Consider the following 21,202-nt stretch of genomic DNA (forward strand, 5'->3'; position numbering starts at 1 on the left):
CTAGATATACAAATTATGTATCTAGATCTCTTTCAAATATACTCTACTGGGGTGACCTGCTTCCCATCCACTACTCAGAAAAAAATGCACACACATAGGCACACATCTAAGTACTTTATCTACCTGTTTCAGAAGCTACCTAGTATTTTGCTATTGCTGGCAATCTTTCCCCAGATCATATCTGCCTATATGGCTTCACCGTGTTCTTGTTTTTATAACTGGCTGGCTTTGCCATATTAAAACAAAAGGGCCCCCTCCCTGCCTGGCAGCCAGCGATCTCAATGTGCAAGAAACGTCTTCAAATGAAGAAACACAAAACCTTGGCATTCTGCTACAAGGAGAAATGCTTTAAGCTTAATTTTAATATATCCAGTTAGTAACTCTAAGATCTACCTGAACAGACCTTGGAAAAGTTATTTTGCCATGCTGGCTGGAGGACATTGAAAGATGCAGCCCAAAGAAGTAATTTTTCCAAGATTTGCCACTGGGACATGATCTTCCAAAAATAACCAATGCAAGTCAATTGGCAGCTCATGCTTCCTATGGATGTACTCAACTCCAGCAGGGAGAATAAAACAAATGACCTTAAGGCGTGGGGGGTCACTGATTTGAGAACATATAGGGCACTGCAAACACAGAGAATGTGGTCTTCCATGAAGTACCATAGCATACATAATGGATTCATTTCAGTTGGTGCAACCTGAGGATGTGGACAGGATCCTTGGAGAGGCGAGGGCGAGCACATGCATCCTGGACCCCTGCACATCCCAGATGATAAAGGAAACCAGAGGGGGTTGGCAGAGTGGGTGAAGGTGGTGGTTAATGCCTCCTTGCAAGAAGGCAATATTCCAGCAAGCCTAAAGGAAGCTGTGATAAAGCCACTGTTGAAAAAGCCATAGCTGGAACCCACTCAATTGAACAACTTTCGACCAGTTTCCAATCTCCCCTTTTGGGGCAAAGTCTTGGAACATGTGGTTGCCTCACAACTTCATATGTTCTTGAGAGAAATTGATTATCTAGATCTGTCGCAGCCCGGCTTCAGACCGGGTCATGGGGCCAAGACAGCCTTGGTCTCTTTAGTGGATGATCTACGCAGGGAACTTGTCATGGGGAGTGTGTCCTTGTTAGTTCTCTTGGACCTCTCAGTGGCCTTTGATACCATAGACCATACTATCCCTTTGGAGTGCCTTGTGGGGATAGGACTTGATACCACAGACCACACTATCCTTCTGGAGCACCTTGTGGGAATAGAACTTGGAGGTACTGTCCTACAGTGGCTCTGGTCCTTCCTGGAGGGTCGCTTCCAACAGGTGTTGCTAGGGACACCTACTCAGCCCTACGGCCCTTGTCCTGTGGGTCCCGCAGGGCTCAGTATTGTTCGCCATCTACATGAAGCTGCTAGGAGAAATCATCTGGAGTTTTTGGAGTTTGATGCCATCTGTATGCAGATGATGTCCAACTCTATCACTCTTTTCCACCTACTGCTAAAGAAGCTGTCCAGGTCCTGAACCGGTGTCTGGCAGCTATGATGATCTGGACGAGGGCAAACAAATTTAAATTGAATCCGGGCAAGACAGAGGTACTCCTGGTCAGTTGCATTTCTATTTTTTCTGCCTAAGTGTAGTATTTTACATTTGTTCTTGTTGAAAATCATTCTGTTAGGTTTTGATTAAGTAAAATCCTATATATTTCAATAGTGAGAACTGCAGCACAAAGGAGGTTTCCTGTTTAGCTTGTTAATATGGTGCAACTCTTCTACAGCCAATTAAAAACCAAACAAACAAACAGAGCACCTGCTCCTCTGTAATGGGGGATGTTTTTTTTTCTGAAAGACAAGAATGCTAAGAAACCTCTTGAGATTCTGAATGTTTTGCAGAGAACAGTAGACATCCTAATTTCAAATATCAGTCACCAAAAGAGGATGTCTCATGGTGCTTAAAAGCTCAGGGCTGGACCCTATTGGTCTGTTCTACTCTAATTAGGTTTCACATGTTCCCTTTAATATGCTATTGACCCCATTCCTGCTTTATGAACCATTAGGGCTGTACTGCTGAGCCACCTGATCTCTCCACAAACCTTTGGCATTGCATTGTACAGGGAATAAGTTTCCTGGTAATTCTACTCTGTTAGCAAAACCAATTCCATCCTCCCTGTTGCAAAGGGATTACGAAAAGCATTTGGGTCAGTAGCATATCTCTGCCTCTGTTTGCTTTAAAAACCACTTTTACAAACTATTGTAAAAAAAGTGAATCAGATTATCTTGTGGTATTTGAACTACACATAATGTCATTTTAACAATAGGAAGTGAATTTCTGGATCTAGGTTCTTGTGGGTTTTTTCGGGCTATAGAGCCATGTTCTAGAGGCATTTCTCCTGACGTTTCGCCTGCATCTATGGCAAGCATCCTCAGAGGTAGAGGTCCTCTACCTCTGAGGATGCTTGCCATAGATGCAGGCGAAACGTCAGGAGAAATGCCTCTAGAACATGGCTCTATAGCCCGAAAAACCCACAAGAACCTAGTGATTCCAGCCATGAAAGCCTTCGACAATACAAATTTCTGGATCCTTTCACAGTACATGCTTAAAGCATCATGGAATTAAGAGCTTTGATTGCATGTGGGTTTGTAGTCTGGTGAGGCACCAGAGATCTCTGGCTAAAAAAAATCTAAATATCTTCTCTAAAAATCTAAATATCCTCTTCTCTTCTCTAAAATATCTAAATATCCAAGAATTATGTAGTATCCTGCCATGCACGTTGGAATCATAGTGCTGTAATTGTATAGCATGAAAGGGTCGAAGAAGGATGATCTCCAGCACAGCTTCTGACTTTAAGGAAGCAGAAGAATTTATCTACTTCATAGGATGCCACAAACCATTGCCAATTAGATTTTTTTAAAACCCAGACGTAGTGATGATGTCCTGTTCTCCTGCCCATGGAAATGTTCTCATAATGGATAGAAATAAGGAGAACAAGAATTTTCTCCTCCCATTGTCTCAACTGCTTCCATCTCTTTCAGAACCTGAAAATCTTACTAGTTGGGCTACAACTCTAAGAATCCACCATGGCTGGGGATTCTGCGATCTGTACAAGCAGCCCTCCACATTTGCTGGAGTTAGGGGCACAGGACTCAGAAACACATGAAAATGAAAAACCCTATATATAGAAATTGATCCATTTTTTACCTGATTTCTAGGTCTTCCAATACAATTTTATGGTCAACATCCAATGGAAGCTGACACAGAATAGCATTGGAGGACCTAGAGATTCCTAGAGCGGTGTTCTCTAAAACTGGAGGAAGTTGGCCATAGAATCACACTGCAGGACCTAGAGAATCCTAGAGAGAACATATTTATCAATTCTGCAAACAATAAATTCCACAGAAGTCAAAACAGGAAATGTGGAGGGATAGCTGAAGTCTAAAATTAATGGCTTTCAGACTCTGACTGCTTTATAGAAGATGACATAATTGGAGTGGAAGCATCAGAATCTTGTTTGGTGAGGAGAATGGGATACAGAAATGTTTATCACTCTTCTTTCCTCCCTTGTCCACCCTTAAGACATCATGGCAGTTATCTAGTGATAATATATGCCAGACTCATTACATACGACAAAGGTACCCCCAAAAGTAAAATGTATTTCAATAGTACATGTAATATATAATGGACCGTTTCTTCATTTTTATGCTGGGCTATGGACAATAGATGCAGAACCACTGACTTTTATGTAGAAATAACCTTTATCATAGTAAAGGTAAAGGTTTCCCTAGACATTAAGTCTAGTTGTGTCTCCATTTCTAAGCCAAAGAGCTGGCATTGTCCATAGACACCTCCAAAGTCATGTGGCCAGCATGACTGCATGGAGCACCATTACCTTCCCAAAGAAGCAGTACCTATAGACCTATTCACATTTGCATGTTTTTGAACTGCTAGGTTGGCAGAAGCTGGGCCTAACAGCGGTAGCTCACCCCGCTCCCCGGATTCAATCTGCCAACCTTTTGGTCAGCAAGTTCAGCAGCTCAGTGATTTAAACTGCTGCACCACTAGGGGGCCCAACCTTTATCGTACCATTTGTATAACAATGGATAATAGTAATTCTTATAGAAACAAGTGTATCTTGTGCTATTATAAGCTTTTATTAAAGTAAGTTATTAAATAACATCCTTCTGCAAGAGAGGACTGTGATCGTAAATTAGCTTAGTCTAGAAACTAATGTAGCTATTGGACAAGCAGACTCAAAACTATGCCATGGATTTGATATACAATCTACCACAGTGCTTATGTGCTGTATCTAGACTACAATAAACACCACACACTTTTTAATGTTTGTGTCTCAGTAGATGAAATGCCAGCTTATCTTACTGACAGGAAATCTGCCTATTCCTTTCTCACCAAAAGAAACTTAGTGAAGTCTATACAAATTCCTCTCTCCACGAAGTTAACTGTTTTAAATAAGATCCAGAAACTCTTGCAGCGTTTAAGGGCTGCATGCCACAAGATTTTAAAAAAGTAATTCTATGTAAAAGCAAAAGATATTAACACTTCTCTTGGAGAGTCCTCATATTTTAGATTTCCTAAGCCGTTTGCCAAAAGCAATTGAAATTGTATCAAAGGATGAACTGAGACTTGTAACTTTCTCCTTGTTCCAAGTTAAACTATTATTTGTATAATTCTCTGCTGGCTGACATTATATTTTTGCAAACTTTTAAAAAGAAGAAAGGGGTAAAAACAGCATCTCTTAAATATTTATTTTGCTATATTATCTATGTATCACCTAATTTAAAAAATCTATGGGTAGTTTACAAGAGCAACACCGTTTTGGAAAAGATCATAAAATAATAAAACATAAAGTGGAATAATCCAGTAATTAATCTGAAATCATAATATTTGTATTTCTATATAAAGTATTATGATGTGAAAATAGTGAGATTCAATCACAGCCGGTTGTGGGTCACCTTAAAAATATTGACTTGCTGCATGAAAAATGTATTTTGCTGAAGATAAAAGTATGGTGAATTTTCTCTCCCCTACCCCTTCAGATAAATATGTATGGACACAGCCTGATCAGATGCATCTGTACAAAACTTTAGTATGCATCAACACAGTCTGGGTTTTCCACTCACACAGGTATTCCTGGCCAGCACAAAACCCAAGGAAACCTTTTCTGAATGTCAACAAGAGTATCTGAATGAGTACACAAAGGACTTTTAGTGGCTTTTTGGCTGAGCTCAGATTCAACTTTAAGATAATGTGATAACGCTAAATGAATACAATTATTGCCACATGTAACTGAAGGCCACAGCGACGTAATCCAGCATCAAGCTTAATGTCAGCACAAAGGCAGCACAAAGCTTAATGTCATTTTTCTTTTATTGCTGCCTATTACTGCAATAAATTTTTCCTCACCATTTCTGTTTTTCATTTATTATGCCCATAACCGCACAGACATGCACCACCCTCTTCTGTTAACAAAACTGCCTTATACCGAGCCAGGCCCCATATTCATCCATGCCTGTCATATCTTTTGTAAATGTCAGTGTGCAGGCATGTAGCCGGGGGGGGGGGGGGCTTGGAGGGCTTCAGCCCCCCCCCCCCCCCAAATTCCCATGGTGGTTCGCGAAAAAGCCTTACTGGTGCATTATTTAAACTGTTATGTTTATTCATATCATGATCTGATCACCATACTCAATATATCGCATATGCATGGGAGTATTTGGGGTAACGATACAAAAGGTTTGCTAGGGTAAACCCTCTTTCACTCAGTCTCAGCCCCCCCCCCCAAACAAACTCAGCGCCCCCCCCCCTCAATCGAAATCCTGGCTATGGGCCTGTCAGTGTGTTCTTGCTGCAAGCTTTCCTGAGCTTTCTATCTGAAGAGACTAGGAACTGAATCGAAGAGCTGAACGGGTCAACAACACATTGGCTGAACCCATCCAAAGGAGCCCTGGTTCAGTCCCTGGTATTAAAAGTATCTCAAGAAACAACTGATGTGAAAGACTGGGGGCCCTTCCACACAGCCATATAACCCAGAATATTAAGGCAGACAATCAACAATATCTGCTTTGATCTGGAATATTTGAGTCCACACTGCCATGTAATCCAGTTCAATGTGGATTTTCTACAGCTGTGTTGAAGCTGTAGAAAATGTGGATAGTAAAATAAACCACATTTTGGATTAAGTACAGGGCTGCAGAAGCTCATAGGATTTCCTATTCCTAAAGACTTACAGTGGCAACCAAAGGAAAGGAAATTCAGTTTGTTTAAATAAAACGTTGTTTAATTTTTATACAGCCTCTGATCTGTCCTTTTTGTTAAAATTCCTTCCAATCCAACCCAAGTAACACAGACCCTGGAAAGCTGCTGTGTCTCAAAGTAGGCCAGAGTGGGAGTTATATAGACCGTAGGCCACAAGTGGCAATGCCATAGACATCCTTGTAGTCCTCAGAACCAACCTAGAGACCTAGAGACCATAAGACCATTGCTAAAAGAAACCCCTCCAGAAATGAGCAAAAACATAAATCAAACTTCTGATTTCTGACTTCTGGTTTTTCTGAAATGACCATTGACTTTCAGGGGAATCCAGAGGTACATTCTGCAAAAGATCAAAGGGACTGAAAATGGCTCTACATCTAGCCTAATATTAGACAATGGTGGGCCAGATTGGTCCTGTGAGGCATGCATGTGAGGGCCCTTCCACACAGCCATATAACCCAGAATATCAAGGCAGATAATCCACAATGTCTGCTTTGAGCTGAGTTATCTGAGTCCATACTGCCATATAATCCAGTTCAGTGTAGATTTTATACAGCTGTGTGGAAAGGGCCCTGACATGTGTGTTCTAGTGCTTCCCCAAATGAACGTTATATCAACCTTAGAATCTGTTGCACATCTGACAGCTGATTACACATCTGACAGTTGATTACACTAACCTGCATTATATACTCTCAGATAATTCTTTTCCATTCCTCAATTCTGTCATGACTACCTTGTGACATAATCACACTGGAACTAAAAAAGAAGAGTCGGAGGCCAGCGACGATTTGCAATAGAAAGACTCAGCGCTCCAGACTCCTATAACCAAAAATGTACATTTACCATACTATATTTTTATGGGAGCAAAAAACAGGTGCCTATCACATTATTCAGTTCCAGGTTGCCTTCCACATGTTTTTGCAAACTGAATTCTAAATGCAAAAGTAGTTTGAAATCAGTTAACTCAATAGAAAGCAGGGAGGAGAGCAGGGGAGGTGAATCTTTCCCCTCCTTGTAGATTTGGACAAATGCAAGCCACTGTAGTTTCTCCTAGTTTGTGTATTATTATTATTATTATTATTATTAATAATAATAATAATAATAATAATATAGATAATAATATAGATAACAATAATAATAAACTGTATTTATACCCCGCCACCATCTCCCCAAGGGGACTTGGGGCAGATTACATGAGGCCAAGCCCAGCAATACAGTAAAACAATATACAACAGAACACAGCAAAAATATAAAAATACAAAACCATTTTAAGAACACATCAACAATATAAAATCACAACATTTAAAACACAGAGATTGATCATATTGGGTGGGCTGATTTCAATGAATTAAAAATTTAAAAACACTGGGTGAGACAGCAGTGTAATGTATCTGGACAGGGGATCCGAAAAAATAGAGAAGGGTGAGATTGCACAGCAGGGAAAATAAAGTGCCACTGAGGGCATTTTTCCAAAGGTAGGTCATGCCAGAGTATTATTGTTCATTCATTCATTTAAGGCGCACTGGAATGGCCAAGTTTTCAAGCTCTTCCTAAAGACTGCCAGGGTGGAGGCTTGCCTAATATCTCTGGGGAGCGAGTTCCAGAGTCGAGGGGCCACCACAGAGAAGGCCCTCTCCCTCGTCCCCACAAGTCGCATTTGCGATCGGGGCGGGAATGAGAGAAGGGCCTCTCCAGAAGATTGAAGAGATTGTGTAGGTTCGTAAATGGAAATGCGGTCACGCAGGTAGGTGGGTCCCAAACCGTTCAAGGCTTTGTAGATAAGAACCTGCACCTTGTATTCTTCTTTGTTAATCCCTCTTGCCATGTTGATGACTCTCTGGTGTTACTTGGCCTTTGTGTCCTGGTTTCCCTCAGTCAAGCATTAGATTACCATCTACCATCTATGGTGAGGGACAGCATGGTTTTTAGTGCAAAATCACTGAAGGGCACCAACTCTGGGGAGGCTCGGCTACAGTGTTAAATCATGGCTGAGTCCTAACTTTCTCAATAATGCAATGGAGAAAACTGGTTGTCATCTTTCTCTTTGACAATTGCCAGGAATTCTACTCATTAACTGGTGCTTATTATGAAGAGAGCCACAGCCAAGCATTCACCACATCAAAATGAATAACGAACAGATGTAACTGGTGGCACCAATTCAAGATCTAGAAAAAAAACTGCCAAGTGCCAATTTCATGAGCAATTCAAGGATATTGACAATTTGGAGCATGTCCAGAGAAGGGCAACCAAAATGATAGAGAGTCTGGAACTTAAGCCCTATAGGAGTGGCTTGGGAATCTGCATATGTTTAGTCTATGGAAGAGAAGGTTACCAGGGGACTTAATAGTATGTTTAAATATTTAAATATTGAGGATGGAAAAATTTTCTGTTACTCCAAAGATTAGGAGCAATAGAGTCAAACTACAGAAAAAGAGTTCCACCTAAACCAGTGATTCTCAACCTTCCTAATGCTGTGACCCCTTAATACAGTTCCTCATGTTGCGGTGACCCCCAACCATAACATTGTTTTCATTACTACTTCATAACTGTAATTTCGCTACTATTAGGAATCGTAATGTAAATATTTGTTATGCAGGATGTATTTTCATTCACTGGACCAAATTTGGCACAAATACCCGATACGCCCAAATTTGAATACTGGTGAAGTTGGGGGGTGGGGGGATTGATTTTGTCATTTGGGAGTTGTAGTTACTGGGATATATAGTTAACTCCACCAATGATAGAATTGAACCAAACTTGGCACACAGAACCCCTATGACCAACAGAAAATACTGGAAGGGTTTGGTGGACATTGACCTTGAACTTTGGAGTTGTAGTTCACCTACATCCAGAGAGCACTATGGTCTCAAACAATGATGGATCTGAATCAAACTTGGCACGAATACTCAATAAGCCCAAATGTGAACAATGGTGTAGTTTGAAGAAAATAGACTTGGCTTTTGGGAGTTGTAGTGGCTGGGATTTATAGTTCCCCTACAATCAAAGAGCATCTTGAACACCACCAATGATAGAATTGGCCCAAACTTCCCATACAACCCCCATGACCAACAGAAAATACTATGTTTTCTGATGGTCTTTGGCAACCCTTCTGACACCCCCTCATGACCCTCCAGATTGAGAAACACTGACCCTCCGGATTGAGATACACTGACCCTCCAGATTGAGAAACACTGACCTAAAGGGAGCACTTCCTGACTGTAAGAGCTATCTTTCAGTAGAATACGATGCTTTGGAGCGTTGCAGAGTCTTCCTTCTCTAGAAGTTTATAAACAGAGGGTGAATGGTAAAAGACCTGAAAGCTAAGCCCTTTGAGGAGTGTGTGGGAAACTGGGTATGTGTAGCCTGGGGAAGGAGGATTAAGAGAGGACATGATAGCCATGTTTAAATATTTAAGCGGAAGTCATATGGAAGGCAACAACAAGAAAGAGCATATGGGCATTCGCTGTGGCTTGGATCTTATGAAATTAATACCATGCTGGAACACATTATGAACAGCAATTATATTTCAGTCATCTTGGAGGGATAAGCCTGGTAGGCTATATCATTTCTAGAAACATCACAGGTAGTGTGGAAAAGAAATGTTCCTAGTGATATACACTGAAGGCCACCAATGTTGTATCTTGTTTAAGGTCTTACCAAAATCCTGGCCAGCTGAGGCAATAAAAGTTAGGAAATTCAGTATAAAAACACTAGCCCAGCTTCCCATGAGAACCATTTATTTCATTTCAGATAATTTAGATACTTTGCAAAGCAGTGTAAGCCTTTACTGCAACTCTTTGAAATATTCTTCCAAGCCACTGAAACCAAATTCATTTCCACTTTTATTTAATAGTGTAAATGTAAATGGCAATGGCAAGGACCACCTTTGTGTGTGTGTGTAGGCAGTACAAAGCAAAATAAGGCCTCAAAGCCTGAATTACTCCCTTGATACTATTAAGAAATTAAAAATGAAAAGCAGCCCACACAAGTGGCATTACTGGTATTTTCCTGCAATTGAATAGAAAACCATCTCTCCCAAGTTCCTCCAAGGGCCAAACCCAACCACTGAATTTTGCCTCCTGAAAATGGAAATCCCAACAATGGTTTCCTACAATTAACAATATATAGTAAATTAACTGATCTTTTGCTATTTGTTAGGGCACCCAATACATCTCCACTGTGCCTTATCCCAGCAAGCAAGGAATGGCCTTCCTTCCATCCTAGCTGCAGATCCTAGCTCATGTAAGGGACCTTTTCACATGATAGGAAGCCAAAGAGAGAAGAGTCTCCTCTGCACTTTACCCAAACAAGCTTCACGATACTGTAATACAATAAACAAACACACATAATAAGACTGGGACACTTTATGCAGAAGAGTAGTCCCTCAGATGATCTGGTCTTGAGCTGTGTAGTTTAGACAGCATGCCATACTGATGTTAAATATTGAGCTGATGTATTACACTTGGTTTATGATGCTCTCATCATAAGCCAAATGTAATATCTCAACTCAATATCTAACATAACATGGCATGCTATCTAAACTGTAACCAGTGTAGATATTTTAGTCCATATGGTGAACAACTTGAACATGCATTGTAGGAGGTCTCATTAAGTAGTCTGGTCATTGCATTCTGCATTAATTGCAACCTCAAAAACAGTTGTGAAGCTTTGAGCATGTAGAGGACATTCCAAATCACATCCTGAAACAACCTGTTATGTTTCACTAGTAAGATATACCAGTTAGTTTTGGATAATGAAAATCTCCATAACCTTTTGGAAATGTTATGATCTTTGGAAATACATGACCTTGTTAGAAGTCACAACCTTTTGAAAAATGATGCCATAACCTCTTGGTAAAAAGCATGACCTGTAAGAGTAGTGGTTCTTAATCTACAACTCCCAGAAATCCCAGCCAGTTTACCAGCTGTTAGGATTTCTAGGAGTTGAAGGCCAAAACATCTGGGGTCCCACAGGTTGAGAACCACTGTATTAGTCATAACAATTTAGGAAAATGGCATTCACCAGTTTTCATGCAAGGCAATTGGGTTTCTCAACTATTAAACTGATCTACCTAGGTATGTCTTTGAACTGTTAGGGACAAAGATATGACAATGCGCGCGAGCACACACACATATATGTAGAGTTTCAGAAGTGTTCCTTTTAGTTGCCCAAAAATCTACTCTCCTTTAAATATATTTGCCTTTAAATCATGCTCTCAAGAGACAAAAATAAGCAGACTTCTTAAAAACATAGTTGGATTACTCACAAACTTCATGTATTCACCATGGCGACCATGGGTCTGTCCCAACAAGTATCTGGCCCCACCCACAGTGCTGGACATACATTGGACTTGGTTTTCTGCCAGGGATGGGAGGAAGGTGGCGGTGTTGAGGAGTTATCCATCTCTCCGTTGCCATGGACCGACCACCACCTGGTCAGCTTTAGACTTACTGCGCCCCCTAACCTCCGCAGAGGTGGAGGACCTATTAAATTGGTCCGCCCCAGGAGGCTTATGGATCCGGAAGGATTCCTGATGGCTCTTGGGGATTTCCCCGCCACCTCGGTTGGTGATCCTGTTGATGCCCTGGTCGCTCTCTGGAATGGGGAGATGACCAGGGCAATAGACACGATCGCTCCAGAACGTCCCCTCTCAAGTAGCCGAACTAAACCAGCTCCTTGGTTTACTGAGGAGCTGGCGGTGTTGAAGCGAAAGAAGAGGGAACTAGAGAGCGTGTGGCGTTCGGATCCGAGCGAGCCAAACCGAACACGGTTTGTGTCCTTTTTAAGGTCATATGCCGCGGCAATAAGAGCCGCAAAGAAAACTTTCTTTGCGGCCACTATTGCGTCTGCAAAGAACCGTCCGGCTGAACTGTTCCGAGTTGTCAGAGGCCTTTTAAAACCCACCATTCAGGATGGGTGCCCCGATGACGCGGCAGCTCGCTGTGAAGCTTTTGCTCGGTTCTTTACAGACAAAGTCGCTTTGATCCGCTCTGGACTGGACACCATATTAACGGCAGTCTCTGAGGATGTAACACGAGCATCTGCTTGTCCGATTTTGATGGATTCATTTCAATTGGTTCAAACCGAGGATGTGGACAAGGTGCTTGGAGGAATGAGAGCTACCACATGCATCCTAGACCCCTGCCCATCCTGGCTTCTAAAGGAGGCCAGAGGGGGATTGGCCGAGTGGGTTAAGGTGGTGGTTAATGCCTCCCTTCGGGAAGGCATTTTTCCAGCCAGCTTAAAGCAAGCTGTGATAAAACCGCTGTTGAAGAAACCATCACTGGACCCCACTCAATTGGTAAACTATCGGCCTGTTTCCAATCTTCCCTTTTTGGGCAAAGTCATGGAACGTGTGGTGGCCTCACAACTCCAGGCATTCTTGGTAGACACGGATTATCTGGACCCGGCACAGTCTGGCTTTAGGCCGGGACATGGTACCGAGACAGCCTTGGTCGCCTTAGTGGATGATCTCCGTCGGGAGCTCGACAGGGGGAGTGTGTCCCTGTTGGTGCTACTCGACCTCTCAGTGGCCTTCGATACCGTCGACCACGGTATCCTTCTGGGACGCCTCGCGGGAATGGGTCTCGGAGGTACTGCTCTGCAGTGGCTCCAGTCATTCCTCGAGGGTCGGTCTCAGAAGATGTCACTGGGGGACTCCTGTTCTACCCCACAACCTTTGTTTTGTGGGGTTCCTCAGGGTTCAATACTGTCCCCCATGTTGTTTAACATCTACATGAAGCCGCTGGGCGAGATCATCCGGAGTTTCGGGGTGCGGTGTCATCTGTACGCAGATGATGTCCAGCTCTGTCACTCCTTCCCACCCGCTACTAAGGAGGCTGTCGAGGTCCTGAACCGGTGCTTGGCCGCTGTGACGGTCTGGATGGGGGCGAACAAATTGAAATTGAATCCAGACAAGACAGAGGTACTCCTGGTCAGTCGCAGGGCCGAACAGGGTATAGGGTTACAGCCTGTGTTAGACGGGGTCGCACTCCCCCTGAAGACACAGGTTCGCAGTTTGGGTGTGATCCTGGACTCATCGCTGAGCCTGGATCCCCAGGTTTCGGCGGTGACCAGGGGAGCATTCGCACAGTTAAGACTCGTGCGCCAACTGCGACCGTACCTTGGGAAGTCTGACTTGGCCACGGTAGTCCACGCTCTGGTTACATCCCGCCTTGACTACTGCAACGCTCTCTACGTGGGGTTGCCTTTGAAGACGGCCCGGAAGCTCCAATTAGTCCAACGGGCGGCAGCCATGGTATTAACAGGAGCAGGGCGCAGGGAGCATACAACTCCTCTGCTGTACCAGCTCCACTGGCTACCGATTAGCTACCGAGCCCAATTCAAAGTGCTGGCTTTGACCTTTAAAGCCCTAAACGGTTCTGGCCCTACATACCTATCCGAACGTATCTCGGCCTATCAGCCCACCAGGACCCTAAGATCTTCAGGAGAAGCCCTTCTCTCCATCCCGCCTGCTTCACAAGTGCGGCTTGCGGGAACGAGAGATAGGGCCTTTTCTGTGGTGGCCCCCCGGCTTTGGAATGCCCTCCCTACTGAAATAAGATCAGCTACCTCGCTAATGGCATTTCGGAAAAAACTGAAAACTTGGATGTTCGAGCAAGTTTTCAACTAATTCCGATGTGATGATGTTTTGATCATGGACTAGCAATCAAGGATAACGAATAGGATTACAACTTTAACTATGAGATGTTCCGGTCTGTATTGGTGGCCCAATACTATGTATGTATATGTATGTATTTTTATATTTTATTTTATATTTTTAAAGTGAATATTGTATTTTTAAATATGTTGTAAACCGCAATGAGTCGCCGCACAGGCTGAGATATTAGCGGTATACAAGTGTACTAAATAAATAAATAAATAAATAAATAAAATGCAGGTACTTTGCTTATCAATCCAGTTACAAGTAATTTGTAGTAGTTTCTCTGTGTAGGTAATACAGGGTATCTTTCTTAGAATCAATAGTCCATAGTCCAAAGCATCTCTCTGTTTTGAGAGTGTAATAGAGTCTCTGTCTAGTCTGAAAGTCAAATGGAGACTCTAAGCATACTGTTCCTACTGAAGTCTAAAGTATACAATTCCTGCTGGCATCTGAAAGCAAACTGTTCTTACCGTCTTCTTCAAAGCATACTGTTCTAAAATGGAGTCTGAGTCCTGAACAAGCCCAGTTCTGATCACATGGTCTGCAGCCCCTCCCACAACAAAGAGATACAGTAAAATTGCATACCAATACACACATATACAATACAGTAAGCAATCTGAATTAAATATACACAACAAATAACTAGTGGAGGCTTGTGGAAGAAGGTTGCTATTTCCAACAGTTAAGACATGTGTACATAGTCTGCCAAATAGTGCTTGCTCATTGTTGGTTAGTTTGTATTATTGTCAAAGCTATACATGTCTAGTTTAACTCCCTATTTAGAATGGACTCCAGACTTCCAGAGAACCCCTATGGTGTCATGACTTGAGCACTGGAATACAACTCAGAAAACCAGGGTCTGAATTTCTGCTCAGCCATGGAAACCCATTAGATGACATTGGGCAAATCATATTTTGTCAGAAACAAATCCTTTCACGATAAACCTTGCCAAGAAAATCCTATGATAAGGTTGCCATAAGTAAGAATTGACTTGAAGGCACACAGCAACAAACAGCAACTGGGCTATGAATAAACTGCTGTCTTCAATTCACAACAGGCACCATTCTTGAACTCTAAAAGAGCACTTGCCCCCCCCCCCCCCAGAAATTTGTTGACAAAGGATGGTTAGAACTCAATATTATAATAATATAATAGCAACAGCAACAACTCCAATCTCAGGATATTGTCTAACATAATCACTATAAATGTTTTTAAATTTTAATTAAAATCACCGGAATGTGTGTCTCTCCAACCCGAGCAGTCATTGGAGTGGCAAAAGAAAAAGAAAAAAATTATATGCCTTTTCATTTGTTTCTATTTTTAAAAATAATAATAATAGGCTGAACTCATTTTTTGTCTGTCTGCTTCTTTGTTTGCTTCACTGGTCTGATTTCCACATAAAGGATAGCCCTATGTATAGAGCACAATATAAACTCCAGTCCAAAGGTTACCAAAGCATGGATAACTGTAACCAGACTCACTTCCCAGGACTTGATATAGCCGCTGTATGTATTAAATAGCTAATGTGTTCTTTGCCACAGAGGCTAATTATAGAGATGATTCCAAGAGTACCATCAGTATGTCGCTATCCTTGTATATAGAAGTACAATGCTATCAATAAAGGTCCTATGGATTGAAAGATATATCCATAGGACCTCTATCCTGGTCCCAGTTAATTAATCAATCACCTCTTGGAACCACTCTGGTTTGCTAATGCCCCACTGACTCATTTTCTAATTTAGGATAACTTCTAAATTAGATCTGCGTACTGATGACAGCTATTCTCAAATTCTTGAGATGTAAAAAATATCACGGACAAGATTGTGCTCTGGTTGGTATCCAGCAGTTGTCAAGGGTCAGAGGCACCTCCCTCCCCAATACCACTATTTGGAACCAAACCTTAAGGTAGGAGTGATATAACAGGGTTGCATTAGCCTTGCTTTTTTCCCCATGTAGGGCACCTACCAGGATTACTAGATCTGAAACAGACTGAAATTGATCCAAGTAATCTATCTACACCAAGAAACTCTGAAACTATGCTGCTACTATTTACAGTCACCTTGACCAAAAAGGGATATTTACAACCAGGTGGTGGTAATTCTAAATGTTTTCTCTGAAAAGTCCGCAGAACTACTTCAGATGACAACGACTTCCTCCCTCAAAGGTACAGAGCTATAAACCATCCTTGGACTCACCCAGTGAACCCTCTAAAGGTATTTCAGATAAGCAAGATGGGTGGGGTCAATAAAATGTGAGTTGTTCATATTGTTACAGTTCCTTTCAAATTATAAACTCGGGATTTCTAGTCCTCTCATAAAGAGAGCACATTGAGAGTGGTGTAGTGATTCAATCTAGGTTCCAGTCTCTATTGAATTATTATTGTAATTATTATTATTATGTTTATGTTTATGTTTATTTATACCCTGCTTTTCTCTCCACAAGGAGACTCTAAGTGGCTTAACCATGAAACTCTCAATTGATTTGCTGTTATGGAGGTAATGTGGGAAGCAGAAGTGATATGTATTCCTAGAATATAAATATAACAAATAAAATAAAATGAATAATGAACAGTGGCATTGCATACTTTCAAGTCTTTCCTGTCTTTGCCTTCTTCTGAGGCTGAGAAAGTGTGACTTACCTATGGTCACCCAATGGGCTACACCACTCCAGTTTCCAAGAGGCCAGGGTTGAAATTCCCACTTTTCCATGAAAACCCACTGGATGGTCCATGACAAATCACACAACCGCAAGCAAGAAAGCATTGCAATGTCTTTCTGAAGAAAACTTGCCAAGTCAGAAATGACTTGAAGGCACACAACAACAATGAAGTTATAACAGAGAAGAAGAAGAACAGAGAACTCAAGGTTCAAAATCTCACTTAGTTGGATGTCATCAAGCCAGTCATCATTTCTCATCCCACAGGGCTATTACAAAGACAAAATGAAGCGGTTGTGTGGAGGGTGCATTCCCTACTCCCATGAAAAATAACATAAGAATATAATAAACATAAATATAATAAATATTTATCCCCATAGCCTACAGGCAACAACCAGCTTCTCTTTAAACCTGTGTCAAATAAACACCAGCATCTCCCTGACAAAGGGCAAGAGCCTGGCTATAATATACTTCAGACATATATACAATAGTTGAATGCCAGACTAAACTGGTACCCGTATCTTGAGAACACTTAATTACATTTTGAACAGCAGTGACCTTTGAAGCATGTGTAGAATCTTTATCACTGCGGGACAGAAAACACACTCAGGATATGCATGTTAGTGAAATCAGCTGCCAAGAAAAGTCATTCACAAGCTCTTTTGAATTACAAGAACAATGCCAGAATTACTCAACTATAGCATTTAGGCATACCATCATCTCCCCTTTTCCGAAGCAATTTGTACAAAAACTAAATAAATAAGGAAGAGTCCCAAATGTTCCTGTAGGTAATTCTAGTCTTTCACATTAAAATAATTTTAATGAATAAAGCCAACATATTCTTTAGTTAGCAAGGTTGTATTTCCTTGGTATAGAGCCAATGAATCTTAAGCAGCAAGGAGCAGCTGGACATTCAAAATCCCAAATTAAGGCCCTCTGATAATCACTGTGTCTGACTGTCTGGACAGATACAATAGCTGAAAGGCCATGGTCTTTTCTCCAATTACGGAGTTGTGTCATACGAAGGTATCAGACAACATTTATGTTCTGTTCTGCCACCCTTGATCTGGGAGACAAATTCACTGGAAATAAGAACACAAGGTATACCATCTAAATGATGTTACCATTTCAAAGTATATTCTAGATCAAGAAGGGTCACAGTCTAGTCTACAGCTGCACAAGTCAAATTCAATGGTTTGCATTTCACCTGTCATTAGACTTTGGTAAATATCATTTCAAATAGCTAGAGAAGCATAGGGTTCTGATACTACTTATTCCAATGATCTTAGGATTTGACTATTTCTCTGACCGCTCTCTGGGACATTTCCAGTCCCCCTGTATGACCATTGCTGAGACCGGTCCCTTCACTGTAGCAATCTGCCAGCCCCACACTTCCCTTTTCTCTACACTAGCCTCGGCCCAACATGCTCAACAGTCTAGGCCCTTTATTAAAATCTTGACCCATGGTAGCTTACCTTGCACAAAAGAAGGGAGCAGAAGTGGTTCTTAAATTGGTTTTAATGTATATGTTGTGTTAATAGTTTATGCCTGTGTTTTATGTTTCACATTGTATGTCTCCTGAGCAATACTAGGTATTATAGATAGTTAAAGCTATAGAGCAATAAGACTAGAAGTTGTATGGGAGACTTTCAGATTAGGCATGACTTCTCTCCATCTAGGGCCACTTCACACCACATAATTATAGCAATATTATTGAACTGTAACTCCCATGACTACATTCTATGGGATCCTAGGATTTCCAGTTTAGAAGAGGGTATTTAGAATTATCAGCTAAAGAATTGGTCTGCCTCTCCTAACAAACCCCAAGATTCCACAAGATGCATCTATAGCAATTAAAGTGCAATCTTACCATTATAATATAGTGTAAAGACCTCATCCCATTTGCCACTGGAATCTGGCAGTGCCTGGCAGGGGACCCTGTCACCCCACATCACCCAGCTTTCCCCCTTATCTCACCCCAAAAGGGGAAATGTCTGTTGCCTAGCTTCCCGCCACTGATCTCTATACAACACGGGAAGAATTGGCAGTATACGCCAGTTCCCCCTCACCTTAACCACAGAGCCCCATCATAAGTAGCTGTGCCTCATGGGATGGGAGCCAGCGAGCATTGTGACAAAGGAGATGGGAACCAGCGGGCTTTGTGACAAAGGGAATAGGGAACCAGCGTATGCTGCTGAATTCAGCCCTGTTTGATGAGGTTGTAAAAGAGCCCTGGCTCTGGACAGGAATTAAGTTTCAGTCCAACAAACACACCATATATCTCTGACCCTTCCTCTTCACAAACAGGAACAACAGCCCTTAAGCAGAGGTTTAAAAAGTGGCTTTGGGGGACTACAGGTACCTGAATCCTTCAGCCAGCATTACCAGTGGCTAGGCTGGCCAAGAGATTCCAGAAATAGTAGTCCTCCCAAATCACCTTTTCAGTATAGTCTGGAGCACCTTACCCAGCTGGTAGCTTCTGGGTGGGAGGTCGCTGCTCTCCTCTTGGCATACCATCTCTCACTGCACTTCCCAATCTTCTTTGAAGAGAGCCTCCTGAAGGTTGTAAGGCTGTTGCATGGCCAGGTGGATGATACTCTTGTTCTGGAACTATCTCTTCACATCGGGATCCTCTGAAACCGGAACGGCAAATGCAAAGCTGAGGACGACTGCAGGATCCTTTGTTCTGGCATGGAGGGTCACACACAGCTGTAGAGAGAAGAAAAAGAGTGAACATCCTCACTGTGATATAGTTTCCTTTAATCTCCTTTCCTCGATATCCATGAGATGAAAGGAAACAGGGCACTACATACAGATATAACATCAAAAGAAGAAATGATACAAGTTGAGCTTCAAGCTGGTTTTGGCTTTTATAAGAAGCATATACAGTCAGCCCTCCACATTCACTTTGGCTAGCACAAAATCCCCACGGAAGTGAAAAAACATAAATAAATATATTGCTCATTTTTTTACCTGAAAGAACCTCTCTTTAAGAATGTCTAGATTTTCCGACATGACTCTGTGGTCAACTTCCATTGGAAACTGGCCGTATAATCACATTGGGGGACTAAGAGTCCTAGAGGAATGTTCTCTCTGGAAATCCCTAGTTTCTCCAGCATAATTGGAGGAAGTTGGCCATAGAGACACAGTGGAGGATGTAGAGAAGTGGTTCCCAACCTTTGGTCCTCCAGGAGTTTTAAACTTCAGCTCCCACAATTCCTACCAGCGGGTAAGACATCTGGGATTTCTTAGGGGAATAATTTCTAATCAGATCCAAGGAAGTCAAAACTGCAAATGTGGAGGGAAGTCTGTACATCAGTCAGTCCAGTGTTGGGCCAGTAAACAATCCCTCCTATTTTATTTTTTTCAAAATTGTTTTACATATACCCAATAATTTACATTTTATACTTCCATTTTTTTAAAAAAAAATCCAGTGTTTTACCAAAGTTGCAAAACTCAATCTGGGCTATGAGGAAGAGTTGACTCTTTGATTTTCCATATTAGCCTCTGTCAGCATAGAAAGCTTAGCTAGAGAATCCTTTTGTCTGATCCATCATAACTTAACAGTCATCATCTAATTGACACTATGTACACCTAACTGGTGGTGCATCTGCTGGGGTTTGGTTCCAGAATCCCACTAGGACACCAAATTCCATGAATTCTCAATTCCCATTATACACAATGATGTAGTAAAATTGTTCTTAAATTGCATTTAAATATAACTTTAGTTTATTTTACTGATGTTTTTGTGTGTTTTAATCTGCACCAGATTTATTATTATGTAAGCCACCTTGAGCCACATTACTTGGTGGGATATAAATGAATAAAGTGATAATAATAGCTGTTTACAGGATACACAGTATGCTTGAAGTCATGGTCTTAACTATATTTTACTTGTTTTTATTGGTAAGCTGCATTGAGGATCAGTTTTGGGGAAAGTGGAATAAAATTAGTATTAACAACTACATATATACAGAGGTGTGAACCCCAAGTTCAATTAAATGTACATAAGTGTTAAGTCATTCAACAATTAATTAGATGTGTCCTTTCTAGATGTGACTAAGGTTGGATTTACACTGCCTTGTGTCCAAGGATCTGATCCCAGATTATCTGCTTTGAACTGGATTATATGAGTCAAAACTGCCAGATAGCCTGGGATAAGCAGATAATCTGCTATCAGGTCCTGGAATACAGGGGTATAGATCCAGCCTAACAGTAGCATAGCATCCCCCCACCACCACCACCCACCCACCCAACTGTCCTCATTAATCTTCTGCTGTATCACTTTTTCATATGCTTTTAAAAATCACAGTTTCTTTTACCTACGTCCACTTACTTTGTTGCTTCAATTGTTACAAACTGTGATCAAAGTGCAAAGGTAATTCAGTGGAGGAGTGGAGAATCATTCCCCTCCCAGAAGGCTCTGGCAAAAGCAATATGCTGTGGACTCTCCTGGCTTGTGTGTGGTTACCTGTGGAACTCACTCCCGGGGGAAATTAGGTCATCAACATCCCTCCTCTCCTTCAGGAGGAAATTAAAGACGTGGTTGTGGGACCAGGCCTTTGGGCAATCTGACAACTAGATAAGGACAATCAGATGACTAGGACTGACACGACTGACAAAGTGGAATTGGAAA

At 41.7% G+C, this 21,202-nt stretch overlaps 1 protein-coding gene across 2 annotated transcripts in view; it reads right to left on the reverse strand.

The window, feature by feature from the left end:
- LTBP2 (latent transforming growth factor beta binding protein 2) overlaps positions 1-21,202 on the reverse strand; it is a 176,327-nt gene that overhangs the window by 124,982 nt on the left and 30,143 nt on the right. For both annotated transcript variants that reach the window (XM_067462891.1, XM_060758570.2), the window contains exon 3: positions 19,032-19,275. In XM_067462891.1, the coding sequence (XP_067318992.1) occupies positions 19,032-19,275 (244 nt within the window). The remainder of the gene's footprint in view (positions 1-19,031; positions 19,276-21,202) is intronic.

Source organism: Anolis sagrei, chromosome 1 (genome assembly GCF_037176765.1).
Source record: "Anolis sagrei isolate rAnoSag1 chromosome 1, rAnoSag1.mat, whole genome shotgun sequence".
NCBI classification, from domain to species: Eukaryota; Metazoa; Chordata; class Lepidosauria; order Squamata; family Dactyloidae; genus Anolis; species Anolis sagrei.